Source organism: Condylostylus longicornis, unplaced genomic scaffold (genome assembly GCF_029603195.1).
Source record: "Condylostylus longicornis isolate FDR11 unplaced genomic scaffold, ASM2960319v2 ptg000135l, whole genome shotgun sequence".
NCBI classification, from domain to species: Eukaryota; Metazoa; Arthropoda; class Insecta; order Diptera; family Dolichopodidae; genus Condylostylus; species Condylostylus longicornis.
In genome coordinates, this window is record NW_026578103.1 from 17,668,733 (window position 1) to 17,682,056 (window position 13,324).

The window sequence follows — 13,324 nt, forward strand, 5'->3', positions numbered from 1 at the left end:
GAAATTTGAAACTTGAATTAGTTTTAATGCTTAAAAAAAAAACACTTTATTTTCACTTACTTAATGTAAATAAAATAATGATAAAAATACAAGATCTTGATAAAATTCTTATTAAAAATTAAATAATGTTAATTTTTTCAATACTTAGTTGTTTACTTAATATTCAATGAATTGAAAATATTTTCATTTTTTCTTTTTCTTCAAAGTTTGGATTCCGAGAAAGTTTATTTTTATTTATTTTTTAACTTTTAAAATTTGTTTCTTTTCAAATGAGTGAATTTAATCGCACGATTTCCATGAACTGTTTTTGTTAATAAATATATAAAAATCTGGATTTTTGAAGAGATTAATTACTCAATCGAATTACAGTGTAATTTTCAATATTTTCCTTTTGATATTCCAAAACCAATTATTTCCTAGTTTGTTTTTTAAATTGCCAAAGGTCAATTTATGCTTATGAAAACTTAAAATTTTCTTTTAATATTGGTTAATAATACCCAATAGTTGATTCTAATTAATTATTAATTGTACACAGAATACAAAATATTAAATATTAAAATTTTCCATATTAAAATTGAGATGGCCCACTTTTATGTAATTGATATATGAGAATATATGTGAATTTATTAGATTGAATATGATGCGATGCAATTGAATTGAAATTGTATAAAATTTTAACTTTATAAAACAAAACATTTTCCATCAAATTTATATGCATTTTATATAAAAATTCACATAACCTAAATCAATTCAACAAAATAAATCTATTGAGAAGCATGTGATTAGAAAATAATGATTAATTTCTATCCTACTCTTTTATATATATACATACAATTTTAAAATATCATAGAAAAGTGTTGACGTTATTGAACTTTAAATAGATAAAGAATAAATATTTTTAGGTGGTACTATAGGTATTTATAATGCTTTTCAATTTAATTGTTACAAAATGTTTTTAAATTATTAATTTTAATTCATATTGCAGTTCATTTAATGAATTTCGATTTCAAATAATAATATTTTTTTGTTATAGAACGAGTTTGAAAATTATTCTAATTCAGTATTATCTTTATTCTGAACATGATGAATAAATTTCATTTAGAAGATTTTATTCTTCGATTATTTTGAATAAATTTTTATTTCGGATTTCATTTGTGAATTAATTCAATTGAACAAAATTAATTTTAAATATTAAAGTCATTATTATTTAATATATTGGCATATTTTGTTTGTAATTTTGCGTCTATATATGATAATACTAGGCCCCATATAAAAAATTTACGATCAGACAATTTTAAAGTGAAACTTTAGTAATATTTTATAGAAGAGATTAAGATATTATTAGTTATTGGGGTTTAAGAATATTTAAGAATATTATTAGAATAGACAAATTTTTAACAAATTCTAGTTAACGATTTTCTGTAAAACTTTCTTACACATAGCTTGTTAAATTGATAAATTCCTTTACATAATCCGCAAAATCATTATTAACACAAATTCATGCGTTAAAAGTGGAATATTGTCATGATTAGTGCCTCAATTTAGAAGAACCGATATATATACGTTTACAATTGTTAAATGTTTATTAGCTTAAAAATTACGATATTAAATTGTAATAGGCAAATTTTTAAAAGAAAATTCAATGCAGCTATTTTTTACACAAAACTGAATTTGTATATCACATTTAATAAAGATCAGCTTATTTTGAATAATTGGATTAATTGTTTTCTTATTTCATTCTGAGCTCATTATAATTTGAAAAAAAAAACTTTTACTAAACTTATTCCTAAATGGGAATTTCAAAGTTAAAGGTTTCATAATCCTAATAACAATAACCATCGATAATGTATTGTTTTTATACATGTTAGGTACATTGCATTGGAAAGTAACTTTTTAGACTTTTTCATATTTTCCCCAAATATTTTCTATCGAATAAATTAAAAGACTTTCAAATATTGAATTTTTAAAGGACATAAAAACCAATTTGCATGTTATCCTTTTTTTTTTATTCTCAAATATAAATAATATTTCAGTTATTTTTGTCATTCTATTACTCTCAAATAGACCTACATAAAAGATTGTAATTTATCATTTTTTATTTCAATTTTGTCTCTTTTTGTTTCTTTGTCTTTTTATTGGCTTTTTTTTTTTGTTATACTTGTGTTTCCTATAAATTTTCTTAGAACTCTAATGGCCCATTTGTCATATTTTTTCCCTTCTATCCAATTTTATCATGCTTTACACTATATTATATTTTATATAGGTATATGCATTTATATAATTGAGTATAGCCCAGTACATAAATTATGTATTCAACATATTTTTATATTATACGAATAATTGTAGTTATAAATTTATACCCTTAAAAAAATAATAGGCAATATCATAAAATTTTTTTTTTGTTTTCTTCCTAATTTTAGCGGTCAATGTCGAACGCATCAAATGTTATGCTAATATCGATGGAACCGAATTCAAATGGAAAATATAGTTGTGAAGTATCAGCTGATGCACCAACATTTCATACAAGTATTGTTTCAGGCGAATTGGAAGTTGTTGGTAAGTAATAATTTAAAAAAATATATTGACTTTATTTAATTAAATGACAATAAATTATGACGAAAATATTATTGCCGTTTATGTGGTGTGATCATTATCAGGGTCTGTAGCGTAAAAACATTAATTTAATAATTTACAGATGTTAAAAATTTATAGGGATTCACCCTATATAATTTACACTTTTTGTAACCTAATATCTAAGATTTTAAAATCGCCGGTTGCAAAAATGTGGTATTTAAAAAGAAGTGTATTTGCAGCTAAAGCAATTTTCATACTTGTTTGCCTTAAATAGTGCAATATATGCGAGTGTAAGAAGCAATTACTGCCAAGTGATATCACAATTACATTTTTGTCTTTTCATAAATTAAAAAATTTTATTTGAAACTGCATATTTAACTCGAAAATGAAAAACGAGTAATAAATTTCATTATTTACATTTTATCGTAAAATACTTATGTAAGCGATTCCTTCAATGGTACAACGGTTATTAAGCGGTTAACGTAAACTCACGGAAAACTTCTACCCCCTAAACTTCTTATAATTTTTATATAATTTAAGAACTTTTTATAGGTATGTAAAAAAAAAATAGTTCTGCACATTAAGTTTTGAAAACTACTTTAAAATAACGCAAGGTTCATATTAAGTTTTCGGAGACATATTTGTTCAGGCTCCTTTTCATGGAACTCACGCTTTACAATTACACTTTTAAAATAGTCCTGATCCTTAGGTGTATATCAAATTGCAGAAACTCCTATACAGTTTTAATAAATTTATTATAAAACAAAACTTCCTCTTACAATAAAACACAAAACAAACTATTGTGATGCAAGGTATACAATATTTGCAGTATAAATTATGTGTGTATAAGAACCCATTCTATAGTTAATTTATATTCATTTTAATTCAAGTAGATCTTTTTATTAACATTTTTTCTTTTTATTTTTAAGTTGGAAGAGCACTCAAGCAACGTAAACAATCCTTTAACTTTAAAAATCCAATCTGAATATTTTATATACGATTTCTTAGAAGAATAACAAAATTGACCTTTTCCCTGAATTTTTGTCCTTCTCAGTTTGTTTGTTCATTCAACAACCACACTTTATTCACATATCGTGCTTCTATTATTTTCCTTTTTTTTTGCTTTTATGAATCATTAGACATATGATTTTTGAGCTAATTACAAATTTCCTAATCCTTTTCTTGTTTCCTTTGTTTTTTGTGTATATTATTTTCTGTCTTCGAGACAGAGTAAAATAAATAAAAATAAATGGAAAGTATATAAAGGGACCAAACGTGTCAAAAACTGCAAATAGGAAAAGAAAATAAGAAAAATAAGGTAGGTTTAAAACAAGGGTGTTTATATAAGGGAATATTGTGGTGGAAAACAATTGCAATTTCTGGTTTATTAAATTTGGTGTAAGCAAAGTGGGAATTGTTGTTATTTTAATCTGAGCAAGGTTCGTAGTTACCAGTTTTATCAAAGTAATTTCTTTATTTTAATGATATCAAAAATCTTGGAAAACTATGGAAAAATAAAATTGTTTAATGACAAAATTTTGCCCAAAGTACAAAATGTAACTAAATTTGCAATATCACAATCCTATAAGTATGCAATATTCTATTTAATAATTAAAAAAAAAAATTGTAAATTTCTTTTTATTTCATTAAAGCATCCAAAATTATTTTGAAACAGTGGTAAAACTGTTTTTGTTTTGATTTCTGTGTCTTTAACCATGTTATCTTGAAAAAACGACAGTAATTATGATTACAATTTTGCCACGGAGCTAAGAAATTTTACTTAACCAGAACAATTCAGCTCTACAATTCAATATACACCTTTTAACAATGATAAGATAATATATTCTTACCTGAGCAATGATAACCTAATATAGTCTTATTTAATTTTAAAGTTCTTCATTGATTTTCAATATGAAAATTTTTAAATTAGATTTTTAATAAATTGTTTCCATAGCCAAGAATTCAAAAATGTTATTTTTATGCCCCAACTTTTTCACTTTCTGCTTTTGTCAGTGAATCGTGGAAAATGAATTTTAGTTTAAAAAATAATAAACAACAAAAATCTGATGTGGTCATCACTTAAGGAGGAGTTCATTGAAGGGAGGAAGCAAAAAGTTTCGCTAGTTATTTATATTGTTGCTCATAGCAAAAAAACAAAATATTATTGCTAATGAACTTTTACACTTTACACAGCTTTAACTGTCTAAGTTCACATGAAAACAAAATATTTATAATATGTTTAACATGTCGAAAAAACAGACAGCCCAAAAATTTAGTATCGATAATCAAAAATTTTACAAACAATGCCTTTTTGGTTTTGTTTTTTTTGTATTATTTTCCTCATTGTCTTAGAAGGACATTGTACTCAGTGTAAAAAAAAGGTAATAAAAGGAAAAACAATTTGTTCCTGCATTTTTATTTTTGTTTTTTCCTTTTTTACTTGTTTTGTTTTTTTCGCTATCTTTAAATATCAGCAATGTTTTCTTTTCCTCAATCGAGAAAAAAAGCCAAATGAGATATATGAAATGAGATTTCGAGAAAGAAGAGGAGTGGAGAGAGCGCTCTTCAAAAGAGGGACCGAAAATAAAAACAAAAATGAAAAAATGATTTATATTTGTATTTACTAAAAATACTCTTCAATCCCGTAAAGCTAAAAAATCAGGTGTGTGTAAAAATATTTTGTTCGATTGTTAGACAAAAAGAATTCGAGTGCGCTTAAACACAACAAATAAGGAAAATAGAAGTGGAATGAGAATTTTTTTTTTAAGGTTATGATACGTTTTTTGTTTTTGTATGTTTTTTGTTCTTTAAAAAAAAAAAAGTAAATAAGTTGGCACTTGGGAGAAATAAGAAAAAATGTTATTTTGACTTTGCTGTCCTTTAACGGTTTATTTATTTATATTTATTTGTTTTGTTATTCCAAAAAATTTTCTTTCTTCCTTCTTATTATCGATTTTTTGTTTTTTTTCTCTCTCTCTTATTGCTTTGGTTTTCTAAACAATATTCATTGTGTATTATGAGTTGAGGAGCCCTTTTAAATAAAGACATCGGATGAGTTAGAATTTACTTCTAATCTTGATTTACAAGTTGTTTCCATATTATTATTTTGCTATTTCTGTTATACTTTTATTGTTTTCTGTTATTCTTATACTATTGTATTTTTCATTTATATTTTGTTAGTTATCCTTTACTTTGTCTTTTCATATCTCTTTTTCCTTTTTTTGTTTTTTTCTTGTTTCCGTTTTCTTATTTTTATTTTTTAAGGGAAAAGGAAATAATACTTTTTGGCAGAGCGCTTTCAAAATGTAAAGGGAATAGAATGAGATCAGATAAATGGTGTAAAAATTGATTTGGTCATAATAATTGTTAATTATTGGTAACCGGTTTAGATTAACAATGTATGTTGGTATTTAACGAAATTATTCTCTTCGGCATTGAAATTGTGAACGTATAGATTTAAGATTAAATAGATTTTAAGGTTTCTGATAAAAGTTAATGAAATATTTTTGGTATTTTTAATATTGCATTTAATGTTCAAAATAAATCTACCAATTTTAGTTTTAATAAGGGAGTGATGTGCTTAATGATGATGTTAAAATTAAACAATAAAAAACATTGACATAATGCAAAAATTAGTAAATTTTTCGGAAATAGAAATCTCATTTTAGATATGGCACTCATCAAACATATTGCTAATGAATTCAGTGCATATAATCAGTGCATAAGAAAATCTTCCTTGATTGCGTTAACAAATGATAGCCTATTGCTTTCATTCATAACTTCTAGTTTAATAATATATTATATAAAATCAAGTTAGCACTCGGCTCTCTTATTTACATCGATGCTCCCCCAGATGGTGTGGTTTGTATTTCCGTCACTTCCTATCAGTTGGAAGTTTCTCCTTCCACAGGTGTCCAGTAGGCCCTTCAAATGTTCGTCTGGATAGTCACAGCTGTCCGCCGTGAGATAGGATGATCATGCAACAAGCTCTGTTCACCCTTCCGGGGACTTTATCTTCAACAGTGCAGCCACCGGATCCTTGGAGTAAAATAGAAGATAATTTAGTTTTTAGAAAATACTTTTCACTTCTATGTCAAAATTGTATCGAGAACATACCGGTATAGTTAAAATTTACTTGTTAAAAAATATTTTTAAATGAATCGAAGATGAGGAATTGGTTATGTTGATCACTTATTTCCCGTGAATAGGTGGTGAGCACGGGTAAAAATAATAAGAAATTCTTATGAATAAAATTAGTGAACTTTTATTTCTATATTGGTGTATAAAATTTTTTTTAAATTAAATTGAAATTTCTCAGTAATTCAATGACTCATCATGTCGTAGCAAAACACTCATAAGAAGCTAAGCCTGATTCTATTTGTGATATACAAACACTAAAAGTTAAAAAATTTTTCTAAATTACTGAATGGAATACTGCTATCCACACATTTCAATAGACTTACAAATCCTTAGCATGCTAAAATTAAGAAAGTATAATATAAAAAATTTTATTTTACGGGGGCAAATTTCGATTCTATGAAAAAAATTTTAATCTGTGATAAAAATATCAATAAACTTTTAAAAATACCTTCAATTTAATTAATTTTGACTAATTAATTCTAAAGTTATTTTGATAAAATAAAATTATTATTTTTTTTACAAGACTAGCCCAAAGCTACAATATTTTATACAATTACCAATTTAAACACTTACAGTCCGACAGCTTAACAAGTGTAAAAACATTTTAAATATAATTAAGAAGATTTTCCATTATTTTTTTTCACTTTATTTTTATCTCAAATCTTTTCTTTCCTTTACTAGAATGTTGTTGCAAAAAAATAAAAAAAAAAAATTCTAAATCTGTGATTTCAAAATGAATAAATATTGTATATCCTTAAGGTTTCCTGTTTATACATTTTTTTATTCCCTTTAAATTTTAGCCAAATAAAAGCGGTATGAACAGAATTTTGTTTATGCTCGTATACAATAATAGTCGGTATATATTGTATATTATAAATTGAATTGTATATATATGTATATATATATAAGAATAAGTATATATGTATATATATAACAGTATATTTTCAAGTTAATAAGGGACAATGTTTTATTTGTTGTCTTATGTCCTCGTTCCTCTTATTTTTTTATAAAAATATCATTTAGATTTTTTTTTCAAATGGGAAAATTGTTGATTTTAAGTTTGTAAGGCATTTGAATGAAATATGAGATATTCTTTAATTTTATTATATTTTGATTTTATTCAATTATCACTTATAAAATTTAGATGAAAATAAAGTGATCAGGGCTTATTATTACATTTTATTTTTTTTAAATATGTTATGAGGAAGAATGACAATAAAATGATAGTTTCATCGTCTACTAACTCTGCTTCGAATCAAAATTTTGAATTTTGATATAATTAATATACTCTGTTATAATAGGTATTGTATTGTACACATAGTGCCATTGCATATGTAGCACAGGTATTTAACTTAAAACGCTGTGAATGTTCTTGTGGATCAGTTATTTAAATTCTAAGTTTTTCGAAAGTAACATTTTGCTTTAATTTTTATTTAATTTTATTAAGCGAATTAAGAAATGTGTAGGAAATAACGCGTAGGTCGAAACCGTATGATTTACGAACTTATAAAATAATATATGCGTAATATGTTCATTATACCATGGGTCTAGTCACAAGTAACTTAGAAAACTACTAAAAAGACGTACTTTTTTAAGGCGAAGGGAATTGATTGGGGAAGGGAATTGATTGGGGAAGGGAATTGATTGGGGAAGGGAATTGATTGGGGAAGGGAATTGATAGTGTTTTCGGAAAGAAAAAATACTTTCTAGAACTGTACCGCATATAATGAAAAGTTTTATATTATCTAGAAATATTTCTATTTTCCACAAATAAAGCCGTCCGTAGGTGATTCATTCTATATATAATGAGAAATTTAGCAATTTCCTATTTAAGTTGACAAAATCTTAAATATCAATAGGTCTAACGTCAATGTGTTATATTTACATTATTAATATTTAAAATTAGAAGTACATTTAATTTATAAAGAGACAAGAAATTGCAATAGAAAACTGTATTCAATTTATTCAGTTGCAAAATCATAGTGAATGAATTTTTTTTAAAGTAATTTTATAAGATCATGAGTCGACACATTAGGCACTGTTTAAATCCCATGAAATTTCGTACAGCATTACAAAACAAGTTTCTAAAGTATTTCCGAATTTCAATAAAAGATTTCGAAATTTTATTTGCTTAACTTAACAAAAATATCATGTTGGGTGAAAAGTTTTAAAAACAATAGCACACACAATGATTTTGATATTTGTTTTACATCAAAATTGCTACTATTTTAATATCACCTCTTCCTCTGCTATAACAGGATTCAGAAGTGATAGTATCATATAACGAGCTATTTGCATACAATACGATTGCCAGAATATGAGTAATAATTTATTAACTCAGTTGTAAATAAATTAATTAAATAATTTGTCATATAACATGGCAATTTTCAGATTTAAATTTATCACTCATATTAATTCTTCAAATGAAGATAGACTTCAATCTTAATGTAAATCAAGTTGACGCTACATTTATTTACACAAATCCTTTTTATTTCAATATATGCTATCTATTCTTTTCTAGAATACAATAATAATAAAGTCTATGACAAAGGCAACAAAAATGACAAGATCTCTTATCCTTCCTGAATAGTTAAAAAAGAGAAAAATTAAAGCAAACCTACATATATCTAAAAATTTGAAAATTTTAATAATTTTTTATTTATGTTTTGCTTATCGTGTTTGTTTTTATTTTAATTTTCAAAATTTTAAATTTTATTCAAAAATAGTTTTAAGCTACACGTTTTACTTCTCTTCTTTAATGTTCAAAATCAGAAACCGAGAGTAGATGATGATAGAATAAATTGAATATAGAGTGATGGTATTACTTAATAAAATTACATTTACCAGTTTAAAATTTATTTCATATCCTTTCTAGTTTCTTGTAATTTCCTCGTTACCATAAACTTTTTTTCAATTTATATTTTTTCTAAGTTTTCTTTTGATCAACAAAAAAAAAAAATTTCCTTTTTCATTTTAATTATATTATAGTAAATTTAATAAAAAGTTTTTCTATTCTATATACTATAACTACGGTAACAGAAAGGATAATAGTAAATATCGTTGTTTGTTTGATTTTATTTAAGTGTAATCATAGGGTTCGTTTATTTGAAATATTCTGTGATAAAATTCGTAACATTTTTAATATTAAATTAATAAGATTTAAAAGATTTTTCTTAAAGAACTAGCTATTTGGCAATAAGACTGCTAGATAATAGAAAAATTAAATTTCAAATATTAATTTCGAAATTTTTTTACGCCAATAAATTTGAATTATGGCCTCTAAAAATATCGTTTATATTATATCAAAAAAATTGCATAAATTTAGGATAACGAATTAATTCAATTGTACCAATATATTATCTTATGATAAGGAAGTGCCAATTTACCGTTACTTTTAGAGACATTTGATAAAGCTTCCCGTTACAATGAAATATGTTTACAAAAACCCAGATTTTGCTAATGTCCCATTGAATGAGAATGGAATTTTGCTAATGTCAACGGATGGAAATGCAAAATGTAGAAATTTCCTTTTAACGAATTTAATAATTTGTTATTGTTTTTTTTCTAATATTTTAGACTCATGCAGCCTAAATTCGAACAAAAATGATCTTAAATATATTTCGTACAAAGAAACAGGTATAATGGATAATGTCCACGCCCATTTGCTAATTTCAACGTTTTGTGTAATCTGCTGTTTTATAGTACAATTATTCTAAATTTCAAAAATTCTTATGGGTTCGGCACAGTACATTTTAAAAGAATAAAAATTTTTAATTTTTGGGAAGAGGGGTATATAAAAATTTTGCTATAAGGAACCAGATTTCTTAATAAGGTCCATTTGTATTTAAAAATTTATCTTAAGCAGTGTGTAAGCTTTGAGTGTACATGACGCACAGATGAAAACCAATTTCTTTTCAATTTTGTTCAAAATGTGTGGGAAACAAATATTCCGGGAAAAACTTCAAAACATAAAACATCCATCTAATTATTTCTAACTTTCTAAACGAATTATTAGTGGTCTAACAATTCTTCATGGTTATTTTATGGTTTTCTTTTACCCATATTTTAAAATAAAATGGCAAATCAAATATATGGTAAAAAAAAATTAAATTAAGAAAATATAAAAATCAATTCAATGATAAAAAAAAATCACAGTCCTGTTAAATTAAATCTCATTTAATTGCATTACAGTTGCAATATTCTACTTTAAGAGAAAATTTTATAGAATAATACTTAGAAATTATGTAAATTAGGTTAGATTTATAATATTATATAATAGATGCATTCGTAAAACTATAAAGTTTAAGGTATACTTATAGAATAAAGATTTAAAAAATATTTAAAGTTGAGCTTCACGGAACTTAAAAGCAATAGAGTTTTTGCCTAAAGAAATTATCCCAGGAAAGACAGTGATACTGAAATGTCAATTTAACGCTTTAGGTTGTTAATTTCATCAAAAACAAAAAATTCAGTGGATTTCGGCAGAGGTACAACAAGAAGATATAAAAATTGCATTTGTTTTAAAGATAAATACCTAAACTCGGATCAAATAAATTATTTGCACCTAAAAGCATTTCCTATAATCAATTATCGACAAGTTGCCAACAAATGGCTTCTTGTTAATAGGCAAAGCCATTTTTCTAGAGAAATTTGTTGTTTGTTGCTCATTAATTCGTTCAAGTTGATAGGCAACTGATGCTAAATTTTAAAAGAGAACTTGTTGAAAATTATGATCAATCTAATTTGAGCTTTAATTTTTTACATGCGAGATTTTCTCAGGATTTTAGTAAGTTTATTAAGAAAAATCACAACCTTTCCAATATATCGACATTAAAAATTGCTTAACGAGTAGTTCAATTCAAGATGAACTGAAAAGTTTAAACTTTTCAATGTTATTGGGAATGTGCTAAGTTTTAATATTTCAATAACAAAGAGAATATTTTTGATGCGTAAAGATTTCTTTAAATCAAAGAAATCTAATAACTTTCCATCATATTTTTAATTTCTATATATCTGACCCAATTCCCAAATAAGACAATAACTTTAATTACTACATACATTAAAATTGAAAATAAAATTTCGAGTTTTATTTTATGCTTCATCCGAACACAAAACGGCGAACATAATAAACGTTTTCTCCTCCAGGAGTGTTGAAGTAAATTTGGCACCATATGATAACACTCTATGAATTAAAAGTCCATTTAAATAACAAAAATGAAATTCGTAAGCGCGTATACGAATAGGAAAGGATATCAGTCTGTTACCAGTTCGACCTTAGATAATTTGGTAGCATATGATTTCTATTCTACGATTTTCGAATTTGCTGTTTTTTTTTTCTATTTTTTTTTTTATTTAAATTCAGTTTTTTAATACATTTTATTCATTTTTATTTTCTTTTGCTGTTATTTTTTTCAATTGTTTTGCAAAATTTTCAACAAAATTTTAAAAAAGTTTTATTTTAGTTTGTTTCTATTCGGCCGTCCGATGTCGTCTGTAAAAAACTTGAAATTTAAGAAAAGTTCAAAATTAACGTATGAGAAAAATCTATTCCTCCATAAAAATTATTTTTACCTATCTTTTACGAGTTCGTTCGTTTGAAGTTCCATCAACCCCAGTGATAAACTGAAAATTATTTGCGCTAAGTTCACCAAATATTCAAAAATGCTTTATTATACAAAATGCCAGAAATTGAATGTTTTAGTTCGGGTAGCTTTAGCACAACTTACAAAGTTATTTGACTATATTTTTGAGCCTATTAAATCAACAACATTGGAATTTTTGAACAAACGAATATAGTAAAATGGCCTTTATTTGCGGTAGAAGGCGTTGAAATTACATAAGCCCTTGTAGTAGTCAAATGATGAATAACAAAGAAATTATAAGAGAAAATACAAAGTTGTCCGAAGCAATTTGGCAATTATACCATTATTTCCGCTCACTCATTAATTTCACGTAAAAAGTAATAAATTGCTTATTTTGTTAATTAGAACAAAAAATTTTTTCAGCCTCCGTCCATTTTAGAGTTGTTGCCCGTTTATAATAGCGATCCTGAGATTTTCGGACTCTTATTTTTATGAAACTGTAAACCATTCCAAATTTTTATAAACACGAAATATTACTGGTAAATGTCTTCTCCAAAAAATGTAATTATTCACTGCCAAATTCTTTATTTTTGTTTGCTCCCCTAAAAGTATGCAATATTTTTTTTAAAGTGGAAGATTTTGTTTTTAAGAAAATTTTTGCGTTAAGTCGAGCGAATGTGCTACTTTAGAAGCCCTTAATACGATCCCAATTTATTTTTTTACGATTTTTTTCGTTTTTTTCATTTTTGTGATTAAATGCCTAAAAAAAAATTAAAAGAAAACAAAAACGAAAGCAAAAAGGGTTTCAAATTCTAGAACACACACATACTCGTAGTAACAAAATTTAAATAAAAATGTAAAAAAAAAAACAAAAATTTTTATTTTTAAAATTTTATGATTGTAAAATAAAAACGCAATACTTTAGGTACAGCGAACGAAATAACAACCAACCACCATTACCATCAAAGCGGATAAATACTTAGAGATGCTAATAAAAGTGTTAGAAATGAGAAAGAAATTCTGAAAGC

At 25.2% G+C, this 13,324-nt stretch overlaps 1 protein-coding gene across 1 annotated transcript in view; it reads left to right on the forward strand.

Moving 5' to 3' along the window:
• LOC129615249 (probable serine/threonine-protein kinase DDB_G0282963) overlaps window positions 1–13,324 on the forward strand; it is a 101,173-nt gene that overhangs the window by 46,707 nt on the left and 41,142 nt on the right. Inside the window, exon 4 of the mRNA XM_055530371.1 lies at window positions 2,421–2,556. Within this exon, the coding sequence (XP_055386346.1) occupies window positions 2,421–2,556 (136 nt within the window). The remainder of the gene's footprint in view (window positions 1–2,420; window positions 2,557–13,324) is intronic.